Genomic DNA, 26946 nt, shown 5'->3' with positions numbered 1-26946 from the left:
AAACTTACCTTTTTGCAATTTTGCTTCAATTATTGTTTTAATCTTGTTTCATAAGCATTCCTTACAGTTAAGTAGTTTACAGTATAATATCATATCCACTCGTATATTCAGGTCAGTGGCGAGCATGACTAGTTACTGTTGACTGACGTCAATAATATAATTATAATAATAATCATCATCATCATCATCATCATAAACTTGTCGTGGACATTTCCCATGCAGTTGGCCTGCGCAGCCGTTAGGTGGCAGCGCAGCTCGACGCAGCTGATAAACAAAAAAGAAGAAGAAGCGTCTGTCGCTGCCAGCTTCCGCGCTGTTTGCTTCTCGTGGAAGCTTCCCGACGCCAGCATGACTTTCTCTTACAGAAGTAAGAGTTTTTTGTTTTGTTGTACTCTTTATTTTCTTGACACATTTGACGACACGTGCGAAACTCGGCATTGATGTGACTGCAACGTTAATACTGGAAGGGATGCGCGTGCGTGTGAATGTGTCAATCGTGCATTTGTGTTTTGTCGTCATCGTTTATCGTGTGTGTTTATATGGCGTTATCATGTAGAATAATCTTTATTGTCATTGTGCGAGTACAACGAAATGAAAAAGTACATCTCTTAACATTGCGGAAGTAAAATAAAAAAATACAACATCCACACAAACGTTCACTTCACATTCGCAATATTTCGCGAGTCGGTATTGCACAGCTAATTTATTTATTGCTTCGAGTGTGATTATTGTTTTTGCATAGAAACTGTTTTTTCGTGCTTTCACTAACCTGTGTGTCTGTTTTCACGTTTATGCAATTATGATGATGATGATGATGTGTGATTTTGGGCGGTCTGCGCATCTTTTATTTTTGTTTCGCAGCAATAATGAGTCAAAAGCTTCTTTCATATCTATGATGAAAATTTGATGTGTGGATCATTTGACTCTTTATTGCTGCGAAAACAATTTGACATCCTGAAACTTGTATTTGTTGACAACATGTGACGACATTTCAGGAACAAACGTCACGTTGTTCATGACCCAGAACGTTTAGTTTGTTTTCAGAGTCAATCAATCAGTTCAAATCATAAATCAAAACGTCATCATTTCATTTTCTAAATGGAGATTTGGAATGCTTGTTTTGGGAAGAATGAGCCAGTCGTAGTTGTCAGGAAAGTGGCCACGCCCCTTTTAGTCCAAATTGGACGGGCTGCAGTTCCGGAAAAATCGCCATCGGCATGATGAAGTTGTCCCGAATGACGCGCTTGCACGTGTCCGTGTCGGCACTAGTGACGGAGCGAGACATCAGGAAGCTGATCGAGCTCCGCGCCTCCAACAGCGCCATCTTCACGGGACAGAAGCACTCGGCCATGCGGGGTTGGAGGTCGGTCGGTCCGTCCGTCCGTCCGTCCGTCCGTCCGTCTGCTGGCTAACGCGGCTTGTGCGCCGGCAGGGCCATCCGGCAGGAGCTGGGCCTGGAGGGGATGGTGTCGGCGCGACAGCTCAAGAAGAAGTGGGACAACCTGAAGGAGAAGTATCGGGTGGGCGGGGTCTCAAGGGAACGGCGAGGGGAGGCGTCGCTTCCTTGGCGTGACGGCGCGCGGTGCGGTGTGGCGTGCTCTTCCCCCTGGCGCAGGTTCTGAAGAAGCCCCCGGCCGGGATGGAGCGGCCGGGCCGACCCTCGTGGCGTTGGTTCCAGCTGATGGACGAGGCGGCGAGCGGGCGTCTGGCCGGGAGCGCCAAACTGCTGGAGCCGGCGGCGCTGCGCGACGCCCACGACCATCGCGTCCAGCCGCGCTTCACCTTCGGTGACTTGGCGGCGCGCGCGTCCTCGCTCGCCTCGGATCAGCAACTTGTCACAGGTGATGCCTCGCATTTGGCGGGAAAAGATTATTTTTCCAATATTTTTTTTTTTTATCAAATCAGATTTTTTGGGAAACCATGACAGATTTTTTTTCAATATTTTTGTGTCCATTTATATTTTTTGGGGGAAGCCATGACAGAATTTTTTTCAATATTTTTTTTTTATTCATATTTGTTGGGGGGGGGAGCCATAACAGATTTTTTTTTCAATATATATTTTTTTATCAATTCACATTTTTTTGGAAAGCAATGGCAATTTTTTTTCTGTATTTTTTTTTTATCAATTTATATTTTTATTTTTGAATTTTGTATTTTTACTTTAATTTGTTTGTTTGATTTTTGTATACATTTTTTGCATGATTTAGATTTTTTTTTTTTTTTACCCCTTCTATCCGTTTTTATTTTGACTTTTATAGATGAGCCGTCATGTTGGCCGAGGACACTTTTTTTTCTTTTTTTTTTTTTTTGGTGCCCTGAAGAAGACAGAGGACACTTTGACGTCAGTTTGTGTGGCCAGCAGGGGGCGAGAGAGGCTGAAAATGTCGGCGAATTCATCTGCTCAATCCAAGCGTGTTGCTTTTTTTTTTTTTTTTTCGATCGCTCCAAAATGGATTGAACGACACTTTTTTGAAAGAAACCCATCAAGCGAGTTTAAAAGTGAAATGTTCACTTCCTGAAAGTGATTTATTTATTTTTTTCTCTAGTCCCGGAGGCGAGCGGTAACCAAAAGACGGAAGCGGCTACGGAAGCCGACCCCCACCTTCACCCGCACGACGTGGCGCTCTACGCCACCTTGACGCCCGACGGCCTCGCCTCGGACGCCGCCCACAGCGACGACGCCGAGGCGGCGTCCTGCGACAGCCCCGCCGCCGCCGCCGACCACAAACGCAACAGGCGGGGCCTGGAGCGGGACCGGGCGACTCTGGAGCGGGACCGGGCGACTCTGGAGCGGGACCGAGCGGCGCTGGAGCGGGACCGGGTGTGTCTGGATCGAGACCGGGCCTTTCTGGACAGGGATCGAGCGTTCCTGGAGCGGGACCGGGCGCTTCTGGATCGGGCCCGTCCGCCGGAGACGGCGGACGGCGGCGCGGCGCCGGGGAAGGAAGCGACGGCGCGGAGCGGGTTTTGCCACAACTTGACGGCCGTCGACATCGGACCCGAGCAGCTGGAGAGCACGCAGAGGCTCGTGTCCTTGTTCGGCAAGCTGGTCGACAAACTTTAGTTGCACAATGATTCCTTTTCATTCCCAATTTTTTTTTTTTTTTTTTTTTCTGAATTCATGTTTCTAAAATGAGCTTGATGTGACGATACGCTTCCATTAGTCACTTTGTATTTATTTCCCTTACGGGGGAGGTGGGGCTTCATGTCGTGCCTCATGAATATTTGTGACTTTCGGCAGATGTAGAAAAATAAAAAGTGTTCTAAAACTTTGGCTGCGTTTGTGCTTGTGTTGATAAAAAAAATTTGACAACGTTTGTGTGAATTTGCCGCACGAAGGCCACGTGTATTTTTTGTCACTAAGAATGCAATTCTAAATGTTATCTTACTGTTGCTGACATGAAAAACAGTTGTAAGTTGAAAGCAAAAAAAAAAAAAGTACTTTTACATCCCCAAAAAATATTTTTTGGGAGGGGCTTAAAACAAATTGGTCACATGGCCACGATGTGCTCTTTTTCTACAGGTGGTGTCTCACAATACCTCACTCTCCGCTACTTATATAAACCTTCATTTTCTCGTTTTGATCACGTCTAATTTCTAATACTAATATAATCATCTCTAATACCCCGTTTCATTTTTAGTTTTACATTTGTTATTCTGACATTTGATTGTAACATTATGCGGTTGTTTGATAGCGTTCTACAAACTACAAAGATGACTTGACTTTGTGTTTGCGAAAATACAATAAAATACAATAATTCGCCCCTACGGATCACGAGAAGTTTTGGACGTTTGCATGTGTTTCCGTCCGGACGACTTATGGCGCTTGACGCATCGGCCAATGAGCGTAGACAACCGCGGCAAAGCGGAAACGGCCCAAACGCGGCAACGCAGAAACTTTTGTGTGTCGATGACGAAATTACAGATGAATCGTATGCCACAGTACTGCGGGCATTAAACACCAAAACAAAACAAAAGAACGTGAAAACGGCGAAAGTGGCAACGTAAGATGGCCTCCAAGGCACTTCCGGTGGCTTCAGTCAGCCCGACGGCGTTGGCAGTCCATCCGTATGTTGTTGACCCGTCGATTCAGGACCAAAGCTGACTTGATGAAATGACGCTTTGAGGTCTTTCTTTGGACTTGGGATGGCCACTTTAGTGTTAGACAACGGAGCCTACACGGCAAAAATCGGATATAGCTCGGAGGAAGTCAGGTGAGGAGTTTTCATGTTAGCACGTCCCTTTTGTCGTCCAACGTAAAATTGAATCGTTCCTTCCGCTCTCAGCGTGCGAGCAACAACGTCCACAAACGCTTTCCAACATTTAACTGAACGTGCCGAATCCCGATGAGTTCCGCGACGAATATTACTAACGCAGCTGCTGTGAGCAGAATCCTCCACGAAACACTTGAAAATGTTTTTTTCCTTTTAGAGTAAAAACTAGCCTCGAATGTAAGATTCCAAAATAACCTGAAATCAGCAATACCAGATATATCTTCTAAAGAGCAACCCAGTGATCTACCTGAGGCGAATATGAACAAAATTAAGACTTTTTCAAATGGGTGAAAAAGCAGCAATTTCTGGCTAGCGTCTTGCGCGGGGGGGGGTCATGACCTTTTGTGTTGAAAATCCGACATCTTTCGCTTTAGATTTGTCAGAGGCATCTTTTGTTCAATTACAATTATAATTCATTCATTTAAAAAAAATATACAACTTTCCTCCAAGTCCTCATGTTTATGTTTAATACATTTAAAAGACCATAAATCATGCTGTTTGTACGAAGTGCTGTCTCAAATGTCTAAATGTTATCGGATGGTATGTCGAGAAAGGTTTCTTGGGAGGAGCAATATGGCCGCCTCAAAAGTTGTTGGCCTATCGGCGAGCCAGTCATAGATGTAGATCAGTGGGATGTCCTGATTGGATATTCAAAATCATTTAGCGTGATTTTGACATGAGTTTGAAGAGAAACTTCACATTTGTAGTTGGTGCCTATTTTGCCCCAATGAAGTAGTTGGTGGCTATTGTAAGGACGTCTTGTGGAGCGTTGGGACAATTGTTGTGCAAAATGACAACTCGCAGTGACCTTTGGATAGAACACAACTTGACGACGAGAATAATCCACAACTGGCAAGAATTCTTTTCTTTACAAGCGCCGCCATTTCACTCATTTTCAACCATTGAAGTTTTCAAATGACAAATCCGATTTATGGATTGATTACCCAGCTCGTGCTAAGGAAGAAATGGAGTGCATTTAAGGCACTCTGAAAAAATGTCATCACGTTTATCGCCTTGTGTTCAGCGTCATTCCCAACTGCCAGTTTCGCTCCAAGACCTCGCGGATGAAAACGTTCACTGCCAACCAGCTGGATGAGATCAAAGACCCCTCAGCACTCTTCTACATCCTGCCTTTCCAAAAGGTCAGAAGGTCAGGCGTCCGTCCGCCCTCACGCTGGGGCGCGGGTTTGAATTTGAACTGTGCCTGGAATGCCAAAATGGCCGCCGCTGATGGTTTTTGGTTTTTTTTTGCCTTTCTTCTCGTCAGGGTTACCTGGTCAACTGGGACGTCCAGAGGAAAGTTTGGGATCATTTGTTTGGCAAAGAAATGTTCAAGGTGAGCGATCGCAACGGCGGCGGCGGTCATCGGCGGCTGACGTCCGTCTCGTGGTCTCCAGGTGGACTTTCCCGACTGCAGCGTGATCATCAGCGAGCCGTACTTCAACTTCACGTCCATCCAGGAGTCCATGAACGAGATCCTGTTTGAGGAGTACCGCTTCCAGTCGGCGCTCCGCATCAACGGTGAGTGCGTCATGACGACGACCACGACGACATCGCTCGCTTACCGCTTGTTGATGATGTCGCCGCCGCCGTGCGCTCTGTCGCTCAGCGGGTTCCCTGAGCGCTCGCCGATACTTCCGCGACCAACCTTACCAGCTGTGCTGCCTCCTGGTGGACAGCGGCTTCTCCTTCACGCACATCGCCCCCTACTGCCGCGGCAGAAGAATGAAGGACGCCATCCGCAGGTGAGCCGGCTCACGTGCGTGACGTCGTCGACAAGGTCGTCGACAAGGTCGTCGACAAGGTCGTGCTCCGACACTTTTCTCACGTTCAACTTCAGCTCATCTCGGAGTATATGGAGGACCAAAACTGACAAAAAATCTAAATAAATCAATGACTAAATAAATCACTAAAAGTGAAATGGATATAAAAAAATATCATTCAAAAATTAGATAAAAATGTATTTTTATATATATATTGTTTTTATTTCCATTTCTATTTCTTTTTTGGGATATAAAAAAAATATAATTCAAAAATTAAATACAAATGTCTTTATGTATTTGTCTGTGTGTGTGTGTGTGTATATATATATATATATATATATATATATATATATATATATGTTTTTATTTTAAATGAGTAGAGTTAAAAAAAAAAAAAAAAAGTCATTTATTTATTTATTTACCCATTTATTTATTTTGAAATTTGGCTTTTTTGGTCCTCCATAGAGGTAAGTAAAGCTGCACCATTGTGGAAATAAATGATCGTCAAGATTGATATTAACAGACAACATGATTTATTGATGTGAAAATGATTCCACTATTCACTTTATAAATTGAGAGAACAACCAAAGTAAAAAAAAACAATGATCAATTCAAATCATAGCAATAAAGAAGAATCGCTCAACATAAAATCAGGATGTGTCAAAAGTGAGCACACCCTTCCCATTTCTGCAGATTTTCCTGTATTTATTTCTTGACGATGATGCTGATGCTTTTAGGGTCAGCGTCGGAGGGAAGCTGCTGACCAATCACCTGAAAGAAATCATCTCGTATCGGTGAGCCCGAGCAGAACGTTTTGGTGGTCACGCGGGTCCCCGGGAAGTCCCGCCTGCTTGAGCCCAGTGTGTGCGTGCGCGTTTGCAGGCAGCTGCACGTGATGGACGAGACGCACGTCATCAACCAGGTGAAGGAGGACGTCTGCTTTGTGTCTCAGGACTTCTACAAGGACATGGCCGTCGCACAGTAAGAAGACGCGTTCGCTTGCGTTCGTCCGCTCGTTTGCCACAAATGTTGCAAGTTGGAAGCAACATTTTCCAATTTCGGCTCACTTTTAAAAAGTCCACTTTCAGTCACACTTGTTCGTTTTTGTCGCCGTTTTTTAGTCAACCTCATTCCACTTTTATTTGGTCCATTTTTAGGCGACTAGAAATTGAGAATTGTGCTTTTTATTTTCGTACAATAAAACATCATTTTATTTGTCTCGTTTTAGTCAGCAAAAACTGTCAAGGTTTTTTAAGACGTGTCCAGACTGACGTCATCTTGCAAGCGCACAGCTGACATAGGTCAGCTTTTACAGCGTCATAGTTGAGTTTCCAGCGAATGTGGCGTTCATCATTGCTCATGTCACCTTCGGCCTCCTCCAACGTCTTGAATTGGCCGCTCCCAATTGTCCCGTCGGTGTGCTTGTGAGTGTGGACGCTTGTTGGTGTCTGTGTGCCCTGCGATTGGCCGGCAACCAGTTCAGGGTGTACACCGCCTACTGTCCAAAGGAGATAGGCTCCAGCAACCCCTGCCACCTTTGTGAGAAATAAGCGGTCAAGAAAATGGATGGATGGATGAAATGTTCTGTCATCTTTTTGATGAGAAACAACTTTACACACAATTACATTAGCTAGTATGGCTCCATGCTATCAGTTAGCAAGTTAGCTAGCATTAGTTAGCATTATTGTTGGAACATTATAGCCGTTGGATTCAAGTTAACTTCTAACCAAGGTTATTTTAGTGAATGAAAACTAATGAAAAAACAAAAACTAAAGTTCAAAAAGCAATTTCATTCACGAAATAAAAAATGTAGACTCATTTAGTCCCACTTGTTTATTAATGAGTGTTTTAATCTAGTTATAGTCTGGTGAAAAATGTGCGTTGACGGAATGATTTTTGCTTTTTTTTGTTGACAAAACGAACACGAGAACAAACGCGTTCGAACGCGCGTCTGCTTCCAGGTTGAAAGGTCACGACAACACGGTAATGAGGGACTACGTTCTTCCCGACTTCAGCGCCATCAAAAAAGGCTTCTGCAAGGTGAGCGCTCATTTGCACGACCGCCGTGCTTCTCGCCGTCATCCGCCTTGGCCTCATCCGTCCGTCCGTCCGTCCGTCAGCCGTCCGAGCAGGTGGTGCTGAGCGGCAAGTACAAGACGGGGGAGCAGATCCTGCGGCTGGCCAACGAGCGCTTCGCCGTTCCCGAGATGCTCTTCCACCCGTCCGACATCGGCATCCAGGAGATGGGCGTCCCCGAGGCCATCGTCCACTCGGTCCAGTCTCTGTCCCAAGGTATCGGTCGCTCCGTTTCTGTTTCCGGCCGGCAAACGCGCTCAACGCCGCAAAGCCGTTTTGACCAAGCGCCATGTCGTGATTAGAGAGGAGCAATTTGTGTTTTTCATTACGTGGTGGGCAGATTGATCGAAAGAGCGATATTATCAATACCAAATCAGCATCGATATCAGATTGATACTGGCACTGTAATATCCATCTGGTATTTTCCTTTCAGTTTGGTTCTTCTACGTAAACAATTCTAAATTTCTACATTTGTTTTCCTATAATCACTTTGTGCACTTTCTTTGAGAAAGTCTAAAAAGAGTCAAAATAATATATTATTATAATATTCAAAATAACTAAAATACTCAACCAAAAAGAAAGAATTCCTTCAAGTTATGTCAGTTTGACATTGATTGTCTGAAGCGAATACGCGTCAAAATGCTGAATCGATATCGGCGTGGTTAATTGTCCCGATCCAAGCAAGCGGCCATCTTGACCACGTGAGCGTCTCCAACGGGTATTTTGTGCGTTCGTGCGCAGACATGCAGCCTCACATGTACGGCAACATCATCCTGACCGGAGGCAACGTTTTGTTTCCGGGCTTCCGCGAGCGTCTGGAAGCGGAACTTCGCTCGCTGGTTCCTGCTCACATTCCCGTCAAGGTCACGCTGCCCGACAAGTAAGTGGCGCTTTCACATGGCAGAAGATTTTCCTCAATGTTTTTGATGTATTTTTTCTTCTTCGTAGAATATGCATCCCTCACTGAAGCGACATGGCTGTTGCGCTTGTTTATAAAAACAAAGTCCGAGTTGACAACTTTTCTAGCGGAACTTATTTAAAAAACAAACACAAAAACTGTAACAAGCGACGTTAACAACAACAGCAAACATAAACAATGGCCGCTGATGCAAGTTCATGCTCAGGAAAAAGCTGCCGCCAGTTGTACAGTTTGTTTGGAATTGGGAGGAATCAAACAAATCACAAAGAGAAGAAACAAACAGGAAGCAGAACTCGATTCACTCATGTCAACTTCAAGAGCTTTTTCTCAAAGAAAACTTGATTGCAATATGAAATTGGATTTTCCTGAATAAAATCCAATTTGATTGAAGTCCTAATGTGTTTTTTTTCTTTCCTGTTTTGCGCCAGTCCCATCACGTACGCGTGGGAAGGAGGGAAGCTGCTGGCAAACGATCCGGACTACGAGGAGATGGTGGTGACGCGCGACGACTACGAGGAGAACGGACATTACATTTGTGAAGAGAAGTTTGACATCTGAGCCGCCATGTTGCGCTGACGCAAGAACCGCTTAGTAGTCAGCGTTCACATTTTGCTTCTTTCTTTGACAACATTCACAACATGTACGTGTTGCAAGTTGCTATCTTGCTAGCGGCCTTAAGGAAGACATTTCCTATCATTTATTTATGAAGTTGATTACATTTCTGCATTCTTAAACCAGTTGTGCATGTTATTAACTTAAGATTGATTCAATTCAACACGTACACAGCCTTAATTAATATTTGTTCCGGTTACTGAAATGTGTGGCACGCTTCCAATGGTAAAGTCAAAATGGCGGCCTCAGCTCATTGAAGAGCATTGGACATTGGATGGTTTGTCATTTGATTTGTGAGGATTAGTTTGCTTTCAAAATGTGATGAAATGTAGTTTGACTACTATAAAAATCCGCTGTGTATGCTAGTCACGGGCAAAAGCGATTTTTTTTTCACCTTTTCACCTTGGCAAGGAAGCGTTTGCATTACGGAATTATCAGAAATACCCGGATGTTCGGAATTGTCCATTTTTATGCCGGTGGGAAACCAAAATGCTAACATGAAGCCCTTTTCCAAAGTTAATGTCATTGAACCTGGGGAAACATAGCTGTAAATTACTTTCAAGACACAAAACAAATCAATTCTTATTTGTTAAATGTAATGAAACTTTTTTTTAATTTATTTATTTTTTTAAGCTTTGACTTCGAAGTTTCCAAAAAAAAGCGGCATTGAAACCTTCTTGTGGCGGCAACAGGCTGCTTGGCTTGTGTTTTTTTCTTTTCTTTTCTATTTTGTTTTTGTCATAAACAGCTTCTCGGTGTTTGTATCCATCAAACGTCGATATTATTGGGACAAATATTTTATTGTTGGAAACTTGGAACGGGAGAAGGTTACTTTTCGCCGAGCACATTCATTTTTCGCCGCCATTAGCTCCGCGTGCTAAGCTAGCCAGCATTAGCGTTAGCCGTTCGGCAGAACAAAGTTTAGAAAATGTCGGCTGGAAAAAGAATGAAGAAGAAGAGGCTCGTCGAAGAGGTTCACGCGAAAGTCTTTGACTTTTCTCCAATTGCCAAGAAGAAAGCGCAACACGTCAGCTCAGAAGATGACCCCGGGGAAGGTAATTAATTGTGCGCTTAGCTTGAAGCTCTTGCTAACTTATTTCGATGTGAAACGTTTGCCCTCCCTCCCTTCCATCTTCCTAATAGAGTCACAAGAGAAAACTTCACATGATGAAAAAGTTCCGTTGAGGAAACGAGCATCTGAAGACGACACAGTTGCTGTTGGGTAGTCGCATATTCACTTCATTTATTCCCAATTCAATGTTTCTTTCATTATTTGTCGATGATTTCGAACTACTAGCTAACGAGTTGAATCGTTTGCGTGTAGGAGTGAAGTTCACAACATGTTGGAGCGCTTTGGAGGTAAGAAAGCACCTGTCATCAATCAATTCCGGTTTTTTTTTCTTCAACGCTATATTTAGTGTTTTTCTTTAAAAAATGAATACAAAATATGTACAGCTAACAGCAAACCAAATCAATGTACAACATCAACTAAATCGATTTTCAATGAAAAGTCCATTGAAGGTTGAGGGAAACACCTCATTGGTGTGAAATTGGTGTCAATTATGTTCAACATTGTCCATCAGTCGTTCCTCAACTCCTCAGAAGATGTCTTGCTTGTCTCTCAAAGTGTTTGTCATCTTTTTTTGTTTTGTTTTGTTGCGCAACTTGCAATACTTGATTTTCACAAAATAAACAGTCACTGAAATGTCGTCAGTCTATCTCGACTCAGCTGAATATGAGAAAGAAAATGCGTTTATCGTTGTCTGAATCGCTTGCCACAAAAATGTGCAGCGAAATCCATGTGATCGGAAGCAATATGAGAATCAGATGAAAAATAAAATAGAAGCCATTCAGTGAAATGATAACGATAACTAAAAAAGACTAACTAAAACTCAATGAAAATGTCTTGTCCAAATAAAGACCGCATGTCTTCTGATCACAACACCTTCCTTTCTTCCGTCATGTGTGTTCAATGCTGATTTGTGCGTTTGTGCAGCCGACATCAACAAGGTGATGCTGAGCAAGCGCAAGCGTCTGGAAAGTTTGACCAACACGTACATGAGCGGAGGGCAGCAGAAAATGGAGCAGCTGTGGAACAACTACCACAAGCAGAGGTACAGCATGATGATCAAGATGATGATGTCACATACGGTCCAACACGCGTGTCGTGCTGGAAATGCGGCACATCGAGATGCGGCTGAATGATGTGGTCGTTGTTGGCGTGTGTGCAGGCAGAAGATGACTCAAGAGTGCTCTCAGCAGCTGTCGTCAGTGGTGCAGCAGTGGCAGACGGACGTGGAACAAATGCACGAGCAGGAGGAGAAGCTCCATGTGTGCACGTTTGTCTTCGTATTATCGTGGGGACACCTCGTTGACATGCATTTTCTAACTTTAACCATCACAAGTGGATTGCCTAACCCGGTTCAAAGCTAAACTCGAAAACCAAGTCCCAAAAAGAAGTCTGAACTTTTTGGACCACCAAAATGCCAGGGTGCTCACTATTTTTTAACAAATAAAAAAAATAAATATATATATATATATGTGACCTGCTCCGGCAAAATGGTCTGCATGTTGGCAGGCTCAGTCTAGAGATATGTTTGTTTGTTTTTTGTCCATTTTGAGATTTCTCCACAAATAGCTTCCTTGAGGTCTCTAGTTTCATTTCCAAGCAGCACAAAATTCAAAATTGTAATTGGTGTATGAAAATAAGCAATTATTAGACAGTATGCCTCGTAACTAAGGGGGTGTGTTTTTAGTCTAGCTGCTCGCTAGCGCTGCCTCTTGCTGAACTATTTAAAAACAACCCGAATGTCCTAGCCTCAGACATCGTTTGGATTTATATCAATATTGTGAGGATAAGCGAAGCTGACAGTCACAACAAAACATCTTCCAGAAGCAAGCAGTCACTAATGAGTGCATTTGCTGCACTGCAAATTTCACATTTCATATCACAATTGCATATCAAAAGTTCCCACCAATCTGATTCATCAATCAATTGGGAAAAAAAATCATTGACGAATTGTGAGGAGCTAAAAAAAAAAAGTCCCTAATTTGTGCAATTGTCATGTTGAAGGTTTCGTCACGTAGCTGACAACACGCGTGTTTGCGTTCACGTATGTTCAGAGTCTGATGCGCCAGCAGCAGAAGGTGGTCCAGCAGAGCAAAGTTCTTCAAAAGCAGAAAGTGGAGGCCATGCAGGAGCTCTTCAAGAACTTTGTCAAGGTCAGAAAGAGCAACAGGAAGCACAACTTCAACTTTCCTACTAGTTTGGAATGTTTACACACGTACATCTGTCGTCCTCCAACAAGCACGTTTTGGAAGCTCATCAGCCATGTTGGCTTTCACTTGTTGGAACGCGGCCATCAGTTGGCCGGAAACGGCGCTGAGGCGTGAAAGTCAGACGTCGTTGGCATCGACCCCATTCGAAAATGGCCGAGGTGGTTGGCTGTTGCGCTGCCGCCACCTAGCGGTGGGGGGTGGGAAGCGCACCCGTATCTGAAGGCACCGCTGCACATTTGAAGGAACGAATGGAAATTTTCGGATTCGACATTTGCATCAACACAGCCGCTCAAAACAAGGAAAGCGAGTTGGACTCAAACATCTTGAAGCAAATGTTGTCTCTTGTCTTGTTGTGGCGCGCGCAGAACATGGAGGAGATGGAGAAGAGCCACGAGGACGTGGTGCATCGGGCGCAGCAGGAGCTGAGGAAGGAGATGGCCACCATGCAAAAGAAGATCCTCATGGACACCGTGAGTTGATTCCAGGCCAAGCCAGTCGTGGCGCTTGCGTGAAATCATCTTGCGCTTTGCGTCCTTTGGCAGCAACAACAAGAAATGGCGTCGGTGCGCAAGTCCCTGCAGGCCATGCTCTTCTAGAAGATTCCTCACATCACATCGCTTTGTTCATGTTTGCAGCATCATCTTGTCATCTTCTTCTTGGCCATGCATGTTTTCTTCTTCTCTTCAGTGTTCAAATGATGACGTCAAGCACTTGAGGGTGGGTTGCGGTTTGTCTGCTGAAGCAACCGCTAGGTGGCACTGTTGCGCTCCCACTGTTTGGAAAAAGGTTGTACTCTGGGTTTGGGAATAAAAAGGAGCAAACGTCGTTCGTTTTTACTGCAATTGTTCACTCATCAAAAAAAAAAAGGACATACAAGCATGCAATTGCAGTCATATTCAAACTTTGAGGCAAATCAGAGTCTTGACATCAGATGACTAATAAAAATAAAAAGTCAAACTGCTCTATTAGGTCTGAATATTACAATTAGGATCATTATTCAATTTGTATTATTTGTTGAAAGTTTTAGAACAGGGGTGGCAAACTGCAGTCCTCGAGGGCCGGAGTCCTGCAGGTTTTATAGATTTCCCTACTCGAAGTGCAGCTGATTCCAATTAACAGGCTCGTTATCAGGCTTCTGCAGAGCTTGCTGATGAGCTGATCATGAATCAGCTGTGTTGAAGAAGTGAAATATCCAAAACCTGAAGGACTGCGGCCCTCGAGGACCAGATCTCGCCACCCCTGTTTTAGAATGACAATCACCTTTAACAAAACGAAGACACGAATTCGACTTGGCAAACAGTGCTTACAAATATATTTTTGAAGTCAAAAGAAAAAATAAGTTTAAATGTCTCTTTAAAGGGGATACTCAAAGAAACTAATTTTTTGCGTTTATATTAGAACACAAAGGCAGTTTCCCCTTCATTTTCATTCCCATTTTTAAATTAGATTACTACAAATTTGAGTCAAAACAATATCTAAGAATTAAATGTTCTCAACAAGGAGAAAAATAAGTTAAAACTCAGCTGTGTTATGTTGTACCACTTGTACTTGTGAAGAATCAGCAGCAGTGTAAAAAGGTACAGCCCGGCGGTACACAAGCAAAAAAAAAAAAAAAAAAAAAAAACGAAAAAATTGGGAATTACTCAATTGTATTTATATCCAAACAAACAGCACTAGACTCCATTCAGCGTAGTGCACTGTGTACATCATTTAATGAATGATACGATTAAATCAAATACTTATCTAACAGTTTTTTTTTTTCATAATCACTCATTCACACACACAAGCTCACTTCATGTAAGTCACATGGGTCTACTTACGTAACATGTACAGAAGTCATCTTTCGAAGAATACAGACGGAACTAAAAATATCGTGTTTTTTGGCGAGCACATTTAGCTATTGCACGTGCTCAATCTCCAAAATGTGAATTTGGCCCTGAATTTGAGGAACCACTTGTCTTTTATTTTTAATTGTCTTATATTATTCGTTTGTGATTACCGGTACGTTACGAAAGAACATTGGACGTGTGAGCGGAGAACATTTCAAAAGTTTCGGTACTTGGCGGGACGAAAGCGGAAGTCATCGTTTCACTTCCGGTCTGGACCTTTGCGGTAAACACAATTTTTGCTTGCGTTCCTCCCAATTCTTCTTTTCACTCTAAACACAACCAGGAAAAAAATATTAATTTGCTAAATTCATCACGTTGGTCAGCGTAGGCAAGTATACGTACCACATTTATTCAGCCTTAAGTGTTATTCATTCATGTGGACCTTTCCCTTCGCTACTTTTGCCTCCTCGCGATGCTGCTAACGATGCTAGTCGCTCGCACTTCCGGGTTTATTGAATGGACGGATAATAATAATAACAACAAGGTGGTCGCACTTTTGATGAGTTGTTTTTGTGCCCGGTAGCGATGACGCCGAGTGTCGTGTGAGTGGATGGGGACTGTTGAAGAATGGAGTCTTCCTGGTCGTCCGACTGGAGCGGATGTGAAGACGACCAACTGGACCGGGCTTTCCTCGCGGACGGCGGCATGTCGATGCTCGTTCCCGACACGCCCAGGTAAAAGTCCTCGCTTTACGACGAAAATCTTGCTCGCAAGTGGGAACGTGTCGTAACAAAATCACATCAAGCTCCAGTGCAGTATTCATAATGTACAGTAACATTTACAACCACCACAGAAAAATCCTACCATGAAGACATTAAAAGCTGTTACTGTAAAGGTGCAAGGACTTGCGATACAAGGTTCACGATATGATGATACCGCGATTATGCATATATTGCTCAGGTAATAAATCCTTGATAATCTATGATAAAACTAGTCCAGACATAAACAGATGGGTTTTTTTTCAATGAGGAAATAATCAGATGGGTTTTTTTTCTGACTTTTTTTTGCCATTTGTGGAGTGAAACGTGAAATGAATTAAATAAAAAATGAAATATGTAATAAAAATACGAATAATATAAATATTTACAATTTAATGGCCATATTACATAATTGTTATTTATCAAAAGGATAGTTCTTTCAAAAAGGCCTTTTTATGTATTGAATTTTGGCACTTTTGGGCTTCCATATTATTATAGTTTTGGAATTTTCATTTTAGTTTGTTTTGATTTTGTTTTGAGTTGTTTTTTTGTTTTTTTGTTTTTTTATTGCGTTAGTTTGAATTAGTTTTCAGGGTGGTTCTGTTATTTAATGAATGCTAAGTTTTAGTTTGCTTTGAGTGGCCCGCCAAGTCATTGCTCAATAAGTCATGAAGAATGGAGCCGTTACCGTGGCTGAATATGAATGACAAATATCGCCAGACCTGCGTAGGCGTATTGATAATCTATCGGGAGACAAAGTATCACGATTGATCGTCATATTGATATTTGTTTACACTCGTACTAACAAAAGTGTTTGTTTTTTTTGTTTGTTTGTTTTTTGCGTCAGGCCGCAGGTCGGCAGGAGCAGACGATGCGGCCGCCTGGCAGGCGACTCGTCCGGCCAGGTGAGTCCACAACTTTTTATGTTTTGCTACGGACGGACGGACGGACGGACGGCACGTTCCCGCCTAGGGAGCGCTCGCCGCTGCCCGCATCTGGCGGTGCTGACGAAAGCTTGCGTCCGTCCTCAGGTGAGGACGCGACGTTCGGCGACTCGAGCGCATCGTTCCCGCGCTGCCGCCGGCGCGTCCAGACCGCATAAACGTCAGAAGACGACGACGGCGGCGGGGGCGGGGCTCTTTCCCATCGACGGCTGGCTGGACGCCTCCGCCTCCTCCTCCTCCTCCTCCTCCTCTTCTTCCTCCTCATCATCCTCGTCATCATCCTCATCATCATCCTCATCGTCTTCGTCATCCTCCTGCCTGGCGCCGCCTTCGCCACCCGACTCGTTGTCCTTCCTGACGCCGGAAGAGCGAAGGTGGCTGGACGGCGAGCGGGACCGCTCGTCAACAGGTAAAGGACGGATGTCACCGTGGCAACCCCTGATTGAGTCCAACTTTCATTTGGTATTGAAATGATTGATTCATTTTTTCTGTTGTTGAATTTTTTTGGATTTCATTTTTGAATGAGTATTATTAATTTATATTGTTTTTTGTTTGTTTTTTGTTTTTTGGGAGTTTTTGTATTTTTGGTATTTAAATGATTTACTGATGAGCACTAAATGTTTTTTTTGTGTGGTCAAAATAGTTGTTGATTTTTTTTTTTTGTATTTCATTTTTGAATGATATATTTTTTAGATTGTTTGTATTTTACACATATATATATATATACATTTTTTTTTTAAAATTTTGCCAGTTTTGGTATATTTTGGTATTTAAATGGTTAACCATTGATCACTAAATGATTCTTTATATAGTCAAATAGTTTTGTTTTAATAATTTTTGAACATTTATTTCTTTTTTTTATATTGGTTTTATTATTTTTTTGTTATTTTGGCAGTTTTGGTCCTGCCTAGAAATAGTTTGCGAATGGAACAATAGTGACACCTATTGGTCAACTTGGTGACCTACACGCGTGTGCACAAAATGGCTCCCACATGCAAGATAGGTTGCAAAAAAAAAAAAACATCTGCTGTGGTCAGTGGAGGTCAAAGTTGACTGATGATGAAGACAGCAAATGTGTGTGTGCGTGTGCAGCAGCGCGGGCACAGGAAGTTGCCATCAGCGACGACGACAACAACGACGGCGACCTGTCGGTTCGCGCGGCGCAGATGGAGGAAGACGAAGCGTTTGCGCGAAGCCTGCAGGTGGGCGTGGTCTCCTCCCGTGCGACGTCATCGCCGCATTGCTAACCACTTCCTTCACAGGCTCACTTTGACCAGGAGGAGGCGGAGTCACACCACCACCGTCGTCATCGCATGGTGAGCGGCGTGGAGATGACATCATCATGACGACATCACCGGTCGGCTCACCACTTCCTGTTTGTGCGCACAGGCTCACTTTGACCAAGAGGAGGCGGAGTTGCACCGCCACTTTCATCATCACCACCACCACCACCACAGGGGCGAGCGCTCGCCACCGCCGCAAGGGACGGGTCGCCGCCGCGGACGCCGCCGGAGGAACGCCGACGACTTCTCGGAGGACGACTACGAGGTGAGGCCGGCGATTGCGCGGGCGGCAGATGATCCGTGGGCGTTTTGTTTTGTTTTGGTTAAGCCGAGTGGGCGTGTCTTCCGCATGGAAGGCCCTCCTGGCGCTGGAGGAGCATCAAGGCGCCGTCGTGTCCAGGAAGTTGACGCGCGCCCACGTCCTGCGCTTCCCCGTCAAACGCTTCCAGGCGGGCGCCGGCAACGCGCGGTGAGTTGCCGGCGACAGACCGCGTCGCGCGCGTCGGCGCCATTTGCTAACGTGCGCCGGGCCCGCTCGCCAGGTGTCAGATCTGCTTCGGTGACTACGGCGACGGCGAGCGGCTCCGGATGCTGCCGTGTTTCCACGACTACCACGTCACCTGCATCGACCGATGGCTGCAGGTCAGGATGGGCTTTTTTCCTTCGTTTTTGCCGTTTGTGGAGTTAAACGTGAAATGAATTGGGAAAACAATTAAAAAATGAATCAATAAATATATAATAATAACAATATAAATGAAATAATAAAATATATAATAATATAAATAAAAAATATAATACCATAAATAAAATAAAAAATAAAAAGAAATGATCAAATATATAATATAAATAATATATATATATATATATATAACAATAGTAATAATAATATAAATAACATAAAAACTTAAAAATAAATGGGGGAAAAAATAAATAAAATGAATTCATACCCAAGTGACCCATGTGATGATTTGTTCATTTTTAAAAATACCATTGCAAGCTTAATGAAGCATACGCGTGTTCAATATGACGTACATTCAACTACTGGTAAGCCAAAGACAAAACATATATATATATATTTATTTTTTGGACCAAACCAGAATGATCGTCAAATTCTGGTCAAATTTCACACCGTGCAACTAAAAAAATGTTCATATACTTGCATGTTGGATTGATAAGTTTTTTGTTTCGGTGACAAAGTTGATTTGTGATGATGTCGTTACTTGTCATCGTCAGGACAACACCACCTGCCCCATATGCAGAGTTGACCTGGCTGACCTTTGACCTGCTATCTTTTAATTCATGTTGTTGTCATCTTTCTTAATAAAAGTTGATCTTTGACTGACCTTTAATAGAGCCCGCCTCCTTTCAAATCACAAAACGGACGTTTGCCAAATGCCGCATGACTTGTCAGCATGTGACTTTGCGTCTTTTGGGTCTTTGTGCCCACCCGCACCGCTCCAAAGTTTGCCAAAATGCAGCATTTCTCCCATCAACTCTCCAACTGTGTTTGTTTGCTATCAAATGGGGCGATGACGTCATCTCGCGCTGGTTGGCCATAGGCAAGCTTGTTTCCAGTGGGGCTCCCCCTGGTGGACGAGCGGAAGCGTCACCTGCCTTTGGTGCCGCTCGGCGTGGGTTCCATCGTCAGCCTGGGGGAGGCTTACAAGAAGTAAGACTTGTGTGCGAGTGAGTGGATATTCCAAAACTAAACTTGTTTCCAACTTTGACGTTTACATCTGAAATGATGACCGAGTCCACAAAAGTCACGTGGACTTTCGGTCCAAATCTCAACGGACCCACGTGACCTTTTTCCCGCCCGTCAATCAAGTTGCGCCGCACGCGCGCTGGTCACATGACAACTTTTTGGGATAAGTTTGATTTTATTTGTCAGTAGTTGGTCTTGAGTCGAAGGTTTTCGTCCCTGAGCCTCTGGTTCTCCTGCAGCAGCGCCTCGTTGGCCGAATGCAGACCCGACATCAGCGCCTGGAACTCGTTCTGAAACGCACGCACGCACCTCGTTCACGTGACTCCGCCCCTCACGCTCATGGCGGCGCTCGCTCGCTCGCTCACCAGCTGCATGCAAAACTGTCGAATCATCTCCACTTGAAGGTTGATGATGTCGCGGTGGCACGCGTCCCTGCGGACAGGAAGTCACGTGACCTGCGCTAACCGGCCAATCGCGTTCCAATCATCTGGCCTCACCTGAGCTCGTCCAGCGATTGGTGGATGATGTCTCTGATGACGTTCATCTGGACGCTGCTGAAGGGAGCCGCCTCGGTCGCGACCGCGCCTGAGCACCGCAGAAGAAGAAAAAGTCGAGCGGCCCCGCCCACTCGCCTTTGTCCAATCGGGAGCCGGCCGTACCTGCGGGCGGGGCCTCCGGGACGGGCGAGTCGTAGTCCAGCTGCGCCTGGACGCCGTTGGCTCTTGCGCTCAGCTCGGGGGTGAAGGGCGGGGCCGGGTGGCTGCGATTGGCTGGCTGGGATGGGCTGGCTGGAGTCTGACCCGCCCCCTCCGGCTCTGCCTGCCGAACGACATCATGTTGACAACTTGCTCTTAAAGGGACTCGTTGAAAAGTTTCGATTTTGTCCGGAACGAATTTGATAACTTTGTTTTTCATCTACAATTAATATCTTGATTAAAAAGTCATTTTTCAACTTGCTGTCAACTGATGATGACATCACCTGTGCTGAGGAAGTCTGGAACGACCAATCATGGCTCACCTGTTTGCTGGCTTTGGTCAGTAAGCTGAGCCATGATTGGTCGTTACCACTTCCTCAGCACAGGTGATGTCATCATCAGTCGGCAGCAAGCAGAAAAATGACTTTTGAACGCCATCACGACCTTGGCGGGCTCGTGGGCGTCGGCCGGCTCCTCCTCCTTGATGGAGGGCGTCTGGAAGACGGAAGCCGGGCGCAAGAGTCGTCCCGTCGACGGCTTCCTGGGGGCGGAGTCGGCGCTCTGATCTTCTCGCAGCGGCGAGAACATGTCCAGACTGCCGCGGCCCGACGGCGGCGGAAGCCCCGCCTCCTTGGCCAGCAAGCTCGCTACGGAAACGACGACAATGTTGGCTCCGGCGCCGTCACGTCACGTCACGTCACGTCACGTCCGATGGCGCCAACGTTGCGTTACCTTGCGCCGCTCCGGATGCGTCGTCGCCGCCCGCGGGTGGACTTGCCGCGTCTGCCAAAGCGTTTGCCACACGTTAGGCACTTGGGGGCGTCACGCGGCACGTCGCGTGCGGTTACCGTGTCGCAGCGGCGAGAACATGTCCAGGCTGTTCCGTCCCACGCCGGTGAATTTCTCCGCCGCGGGAAGATGCTCCGCCCCTCGCTGGCCGCCCGCGTCTGCCGGAAACGACGCAAGCTAGAAAAGAGCAGCTCCGCCTCTCTCAAAAGCCACGTGACGGCAACTCACCTGCGTTGGTGTGAGGGGAGGGGCTAGGGGCGGGGCTAAGATGTCCGCCCGACAGCTTGGAGGTGGAGCTTTTGGCGCCGGACACCCTGAACGAAGACGCTTTGCCAGACTGTTCGGGGAAGACAAAAGCCGCGCTCGCCGTCACGTGATGGAAATTTGGGAATCGTCGATTCATGGTTTCTGCGCATCAAAATTCCTCTTTCGTGATTGGATGGTCGCCACTCGCCGGTTAGAGATCGATTACAAACGCACTCATGTGGATCCAATCACCACAATGGACACTTGGGCTGAAACGATTCAGTCATGACTCCGTCATTTTTGTCCCCCATTTGAAGGAACCATCCGATTCCTACGACGGCGTATTAGGGCCACGTAGAAATATTTTTTTTAGAGGGCGGGGCCAATATTCTGAGAAGGAAGGGCAAATTTGCCATTTTCTAAACTCGCAAATTTGCCATTTTCTAAAGTGGCAAATTTTGTGTCAAATTTTCCACTTTCTAAAATTGCAAATGAGCAACTTTCTAAATTTGCCCCTTTTTGAATGGTCCACTTTCTCGACTCCAAAATGTGTGCGTTTGATTTTTCTCGGAATATTGGCCCGGCCTCACGTCGCCACCTTGTGTCTGGCGTCGGCGGCGCACTGGAAGCGCAGACTGGTGACGGAGGTGGCGTGCGCCGGCGTGACCCCGGCGGGGGCGGCGCTGTTCCTCAGGTCGTAGCGCAGGACGTGACCCAGGACGGAGCCCACCAGGACGCCCGAGCCGTCCGGGGTGAAGGTCACCGCCGTCAGCGGGCTCTCCGCGCGGATGCAACGCAGGACGCTAGCAACAAACCAAACACAAATCAGAAAAGCCGTTGATCGGAAGACAAAAATCCACAAAATGGTTTGAGCGGTTGCTGCCTCAATATGTCAACCGTCATTCGTCCGTCTGCGTTTTCATCATTGAAATCCGTCAACAAAAACGCCATCCGTCAATATTGACGGATAAATGATGCTGTTTCGACCAAATTGGATCCTGTAAATGATTGTATGGCAACAAACGTTTCTTGGGAGGAACAATATGGCCGCCTCGCTACCTCAAAAGTCTTAATTCACGATAATATCGGCGGCTGATAATTATCGGCAATCATCGACCAATTTGATGTGACGCAGATAAACTACAGTTATCGACATGGGCACTTTTAATTTCAAATGATTGCTTTATCGTTATTTACCGTCCATCTCATCATATATTCGGGTCAGTGTTTTCGTTTTGTTTTCTTTTCAAAGCCAATCGGAGACGCTAACGCTAACGCTAAGCGCGCTCACATCTTGCTGGCGGTGTCGTAGCAGACGATCTTCTTGTCCAGGCCCACGCTGACCACCAGCAGCTCGCTGGCGGGCGAGAAGGCCAGGGCCGAGCCGGGCGCCTTGTGGGCGGCGCGGAAGGCGTGCAGCTCCTTCTGCGTGTTGGCGTCCCACAGCGTCAGGCAGCCGCCGTCCGACACGCTGCCCAGCAGCGAGCGCTTCAGCCACGACAGGCCCAGGTCGCGTACCGGCTGGCCAACCAACCGCGTCGTCGTCGTCGTGACGGAGGGCCGGAAAAAAAAAAAAAAAAAAAAAAAAGTCTTTAGTCAGCCAGCCATTATTGTGCAAGTTGGCGCACTCGAATTGGAGACAAAGAAAATAAGAATCCTGGAAATGACACTGCGGGATTTGGAAAAAATGGATTTTTGATGCTGCAAAAGAAACATTTGTTGACTTTTGCAACAAAATCATCTACGGGACTGAAGAAAAATCCAGTTGACAATAAATTACAGCGCGCAATTCTCCCATCGATTTGGTCGCTTTTTAAACATTCACTTTTGAGGGAAAAAATATTCAAACCTTAAACGGGCAGCTTGACCTCAGCAGTCAAAAGTTCCGATTTTGTCCACGACGATATCGATAACTTCATTCTTCAAATTTCAAATGTCCTTATCCTGGCAGATCATTTCAAAATAAATCTTCTGTACTTCAAATCACGTTTAAAATCATCATGCATTCAATTTATGAGCAAAGACTAAAACAAAGGACATTTTTGCTAGAATGAGTTCATTTTTGTTTTGTAAACATAACGTGTAGTTTCAGTTCGCTTTCATTTTGAAAGGGACACTTGACTCATTGAGCCGTTTTAAGCAGTAAAAAGTTCAGATTTCGTCTACAATTCAAGTTCATTATTTTTTCATGTACAATTCATACCTTCCTTCAAAAGTCATTTTTCTACTTGCCGTCGAGTGATGACGACGTCACCTGAGCTGAGGAAGTCGGTAACGGCCAATCGTACTTCCCCAGCACAGGTGATGTCATCAGCAGTCGACAGCGAGTAGAAAAATAGATTCATTGTACATGAAAAAAAAAGTTCATTGAGTCAAGTATACCTTGAAGAAAAATTGATTTGGAAATATATCGCGATATTACAGCATGCAATTCTCAAATTAATTCAATATGCGGCCAAATTGATATTTAAAAATATGGAAATATGATAATACTTTGGGTGAGGGTTCCCACTTTAATTAAGCATGGAAGAATGTTTTATAGGTGGAACATTCATATTTGATTTGAATGCTGTTCGAACATGAACGAGATCGCAAACCGTTTGTTCAATACAGTGTTGACTTTTCACTTCAATATATTATCATGCAAATCTTACAGTGTGCAAGTTGACTGATTAGTATTTTGAGTTCAAAAAAAAAATCATAAGAATTGAACAAACAGGTCTGAAATCGAATTTTTGAATGGCCACGATTTGCCACCAATTAGTTGAAAATGCGACAGTGATTGCTTGTTGACTTTCTGTCAATCACAGTTGAAGTCGTCGTCAAGTGGGAGCACAAAAAAGAAAAAGAAAAGCAAAACACTTTTTGACCTGATGAAGGAGAAGGAAGAAGCGAGCGCCACCTGCTGGCTGCCGTGTCCGAAGACTTTGCTGGACGTGTTGGTGGTGAGACTGTAGAGCACAAGATGGCCGCCGGCCGACCCGGACGCCAGCAGGCTGTCGTTGGCGTTGAAGGACACGCACGTCACCTCGTCGGCGAGATCCTGGACGGACGGACGGACGGCGTCAAGACGACCGCGATGACGACGACGACGACGACGACGACGACGACGACTCACCTTGAGCGAGCGCTGCAGCCGGGACGTCTTCAGGTCCCAAATGTGGACGCAGCGGTCCAGACCGCCGCTGGCCAAGAACTGCGACGACGAGCTCAGGCTGACGCGCGTCTGACCTTTCTGCAAAAGGGGTCACACGACAGGACGGGCGGCGGTCAGCGTTGACGGCGGCGACGACGGCGACGGCGGCGGCGGACGACGACGGCGGCGGACGACGTCCGCTCACCCCCTGGCCCAGCTCCAGCAGGGGGACCCCAGACGACTTCACGCCGGTCACCGCAATCTTGTCGCCGCCGCTGCTGGCGCTCACCACGTGCTGGTCTCAGCACGACCGTCAAGGAAGCAAATCAACACCACGGAACAAAATTCAAAACGCCAAAATTGGCGCCATTAGATGTTAACGCAGGCTGACCGGAACAGACGGACGCCGACCACGCCGTATTAATGTACAAATATGGGCGGGCGGGGACAATAACTCACAAATTTGGCACTTTAGAAACTTGCAAGTTTGCCAGAAAAAAATTCAGCGGCAATTTGCGAGTTCAGAATGTGGCAAATTTGCGAGAAAAAAAATCATAAATTGACAAGTTTTTTTCAAAAAATGTAAATATATTTATATACCGTGGCCCTAATACGCCGTCGTCGCCACCAAATCGTCGCCGATTTAACACATCGGCAAATCATTTCTGAAAAGTGGCGCAAGGTATCGGAGAGGACTCAAAGACTCAAACAGTCGATCGTTGATATGGCGATCAAACGTTGCTACGCACAAGCCAAGCCCTGATCAAAATAATTGACAAATGACATTTCATTTTTTTAAGTCGAACCGAACCGCAAGTAGCGTAGCATTTGTGTGTTGTGTGCCTTTAAGGGGCGTGGCCTAGTGCACAACATCAAAAACATGGCCAGATAGTCTGCTTGGGTCAACAGCGACCGGCTCTCCTTGCCCACACGCCAACGCACCAAAGCCGCCATTTTCTTCTCTTCATTCTCTTCTTCCAACACGAGCGGCATGCGAGTTTTCTTTGGCCGTGGTTAGCTAAACGAGCGGACGGACGGACGGACGGACGGCGCCGGCCAAGGATACTGTTTGCCGTCCAGCAGGCCTGCGCCACCGCGTGGCTGCCGCTGTGCGGGTTGAAGGTCTCCAGCAGCGTCATGGAATCCGCATCCCAGATCTTCACCGCGTCTCCTGTGGACAGCAGGCAGGTGACGTCATCCATGGCCGCCGCACCTGCGCACACAACAACAAGCCTTTCATTAGATTGCAACTATTAAGTCATGTCGATTTCATGTGCTCGCTCATTTGATTTGTTCGACATTTTGGGGCGGGATGTTTACATTTCAGTCGACACATATTGTTCAGGTTATTTGGTTCACAAAATACTTGGAATGCTTCACAAGTCAACATGTATTGAGACAACCACAATCAATTGAACGAGAAACAAGAGGTACAAACGATGTCCAGTGTTGGATTTGTTTTAGTGGAAGAAGAAATGTCATCTGAGTTCAAACGTGACGTCATCCGCTCACAATTGAACATTCTTGTCCAAACTTGTAGCACGTATCTAACTTTGGAAGAGGGACGAAGAAAAACTTTAAGCGAGGTCAAACGGGTTCAATTTAGTCAAAGGAACCGGCGGGCGGCTAAGCTAACAGGCGAGCGGCTAACTTTGGACGCAGCCAACGAGCGAGCATTCAAGTTATCCGCGGCTCACGCTCGCGTCGTTAAACAACAACCAAGTCACACCAAGTCGGGGAAAAGCCTCAGAAAAAAAAACGTGTAGCGAAAAAAAAAATTAAATGAAGTGTCACGCCAACCTTTTGAGCTTTGTTGGGGTTTTTTTTTTTTTTTGGGTCAAACTTATTGGGAAACGCTTGAAGACGAAGCAGCTGCCGCCACTACGGAGAGCGTCGAGGGACAAACATGTCGGCACCGCCGATTCGTCACTCTTTTTGTCTTGAGTGTTAATCAAGTTTCGATTATAATGAAAAACAAAAATCATGGAGAATTGTACCGACACACTCTAAACTTGCGATTATCACTGCACAGTAAAGACCAGCATATTAATATATAGGGAAAGTCATTTGAAATTTGTTGAAAGTCGGGTGAAAATTCCGAGCATCCGGGTATTTCTCATCATTCCCAATGCAACGCAATGCAAATGGCAAATGCTTCCTCGGTTTAAAAACAACCACGTTTATTGTATCGCTTTTGCTTGTAACAACTAGCATACAAACCAGGCAGATAGTTATCGTAGTCGAACGACATTTCATCATATTTTCAAATCGAACTAATCCTCACCCATACGGAGAGCGTCAAACATTTCAAACGTCAATTTGAACCACTTAAAAAAGGACACGTACGTGGAAAACATCTTAAGTGACACTTCTTTTACCTTATTGTTCATCAAATACTTTGCCATTCAATTTTAGCTACATTTTTATCCGGTCAAGAATATTACAATACGATTCCATGGAACGAACGCAAAAACTGTTTGACGCAATCTGCCTAAATGACAGATTCATTATTGCGCCTTGAAGAGAAACAAATGTCATAGATTTTTTTATTTATTTATTATTATTATTATTATTATTATTATTATATTTTGGACAAATAGATCAGGAAAAAACACAAACAAAACACACAAAAAACAAA

The 26946-nt window shown here is 45.2% G+C and overlaps 5 protein-coding genes across 12 annotated transcripts; 4 read left to right on the top strand and 1 right to left on the bottom strand.

Moving 5' to 3' along the window:
- The first annotated feature begins 240 nt into the window (after positions 1 to 240).
- LOC144016585 (uncharacterized) lies at positions 241 to 3274 on the top strand. 4 transcript variants are annotated; one of them, XM_077517905.1, is made up of 5 exons: positions 241 to 367; positions 1270 to 1363; positions 1433 to 1520; positions 1616 to 1841; positions 2547 to 3274. In XM_077517905.1, the coding sequence occupies exons 1-5, from the start codon at positions 349 to 351 to the stop codon at positions 3062 to 3064; spliced, it is 945 nt and encodes a 314-aa protein (XP_077374031.1). In that variant the 5' UTR covers positions 241 to 348; the 3' UTR covers positions 3065 to 3274. The 4 variants fall into 4 exon arrangements, with proteins under 4 accessions (XP_077374031.1, XP_077374030.1, XP_077374029.1 ...); XM_077517904.1 differs by having other exon boundaries at positions 271 to 367; positions 1129 to 1363; XM_077517903.1 differs by having other exon boundaries at positions 288 to 367; positions 1045 to 1363.
- Positions 3275 to 3866: 592 nt separating this feature from the next.
- On the top strand, positions 3867 to 10009 carry actr6 (actin related protein 6). The gene is made up of 11 exons (XM_077517898.1): positions 3867 to 4214; positions 5299 to 5416; positions 5542 to 5610; positions 5672 to 5795; positions 5884 to 6019; positions 6775 to 6831; positions 6920 to 7018; positions 7999 to 8077; positions 8158 to 8329; positions 8855 to 8993; positions 9461 to 10009. Exons 1-11 carry the CDS (start codon positions 4147 to 4149, stop codon positions 9588 to 9590), a joined length of 1191 nt encoding a protein of 396 aa, XP_077374024.1. The 5' UTR covers positions 3867 to 4146; the 3' UTR covers positions 9591 to 10009.
- A 153-nt stretch (positions 10010 to 10162) lies between these two features.
- sycp3 (synaptonemal complex protein 3) lies at positions 10163 to 13748 on the top strand. Of its 2 annotated transcripts, XM_077517900.1 has the most exons (8): positions 10163 to 10699; positions 10788 to 10866; positions 10969 to 11003; positions 11641 to 11758; positions 11876 to 11975; positions 12768 to 12866; positions 13289 to 13393; positions 13466 to 13748. In XM_077517900.1, the coding sequence occupies exons 1-8, from the start codon at positions 10573 to 10575 to the stop codon at positions 13517 to 13519; spliced, it is 717 nt and encodes a 238-aa protein (XP_077374026.1). In that variant the 5' UTR covers positions 10163 to 10572; the 3' UTR covers positions 13520 to 13748. The 2 variants fall into 2 exon arrangements, with proteins under 2 accessions (XP_077374026.1, XP_077374027.1); XM_077517901.1 differs by lacking the exon at positions 12768 to 12866.
- Positions 13749 to 14922: 1174 nt separating this feature from the next.
- On the top strand, positions 14923 to 19086 carry LOC144016583 (uncharacterized). Its single transcript, XM_077517899.1, has 10 exons — positions 14923 to 15035; positions 15336 to 15486; positions 16358 to 16415; positions 16542 to 16863; positions 17547 to 17656; positions 17717 to 17770; positions 17844 to 18002; positions 18094 to 18206; positions 18280 to 18379; positions 18971 to 19086. The coding sequence occupies exons 2-10, from the start codon at positions 15380 to 15382 to the stop codon at positions 19016 to 19018; spliced, it is 1071 nt and encodes a 356-aa protein (XP_077374025.1). The 5' UTR covers positions 14923 to 15035; positions 15336 to 15379; the 3' UTR covers positions 19019 to 19086.
- On the bottom strand, positions 18872 to 26710 carry nedd1 (NEDD1 gamma-tubulin ring complex targeting factor). Of its 4 annotated transcripts, none has more exons than XM_077517897.1 (15): positions 26687 to 26710; positions 25375 to 25521; positions 24514 to 24608; positions 24291 to 24407; positions 24075 to 24215; positions 22464 to 22693; positions 21771 to 21975; positions 21155 to 21263; positions 20986 to 21084; positions 20870 to 20920; positions 20582 to 20784; positions 20102 to 20261; positions 19940 to 20027; positions 19808 to 19874; positions 18872 to 19732 (listed from the first exon to the last, which is right to left on the bottom strand). In XM_077517897.1, the coding sequence occupies exons 2-15, from the start codon at positions 25508 to 25510 to the stop codon at positions 19625 to 19627; spliced, it is 1809 nt and encodes a 602-aa protein (XP_077374023.1). In that variant the 5' UTR covers positions 25511 to 25521; positions 26687 to 26710; the 3' UTR covers positions 18872 to 19624. The 4 variants fall into 4 exon arrangements, with proteins under 4 accessions (XP_077374023.1, XP_077374020.1, XP_077374022.1 ...); XM_077517894.1 differs by lacking the exon at positions 26687 to 26710 and adding an exon at positions 25821 to 25944; XM_077517896.1 differs by lacking the exon at positions 26687 to 26710 and adding an exon at positions 25747 to 25867.
- Between the last annotated feature and the right edge of the window lie 236 nt (positions 26711 to 26946).

This window comes from Festucalex cinctus, chromosome 3 (assembly GCF_051991245.1).
Source record: "Festucalex cinctus isolate MCC-2025b chromosome 3, RoL_Fcin_1.0, whole genome shotgun sequence".
NCBI lineage: Eukaryota > Metazoa > Chordata > Actinopteri > Syngnathiformes > Syngnathidae > Festucalex > Festucalex cinctus.
Note: the sequence above shows the minus strand (reverse complement) of the source record. Positions and strands in the feature narration are given on the sequence as shown.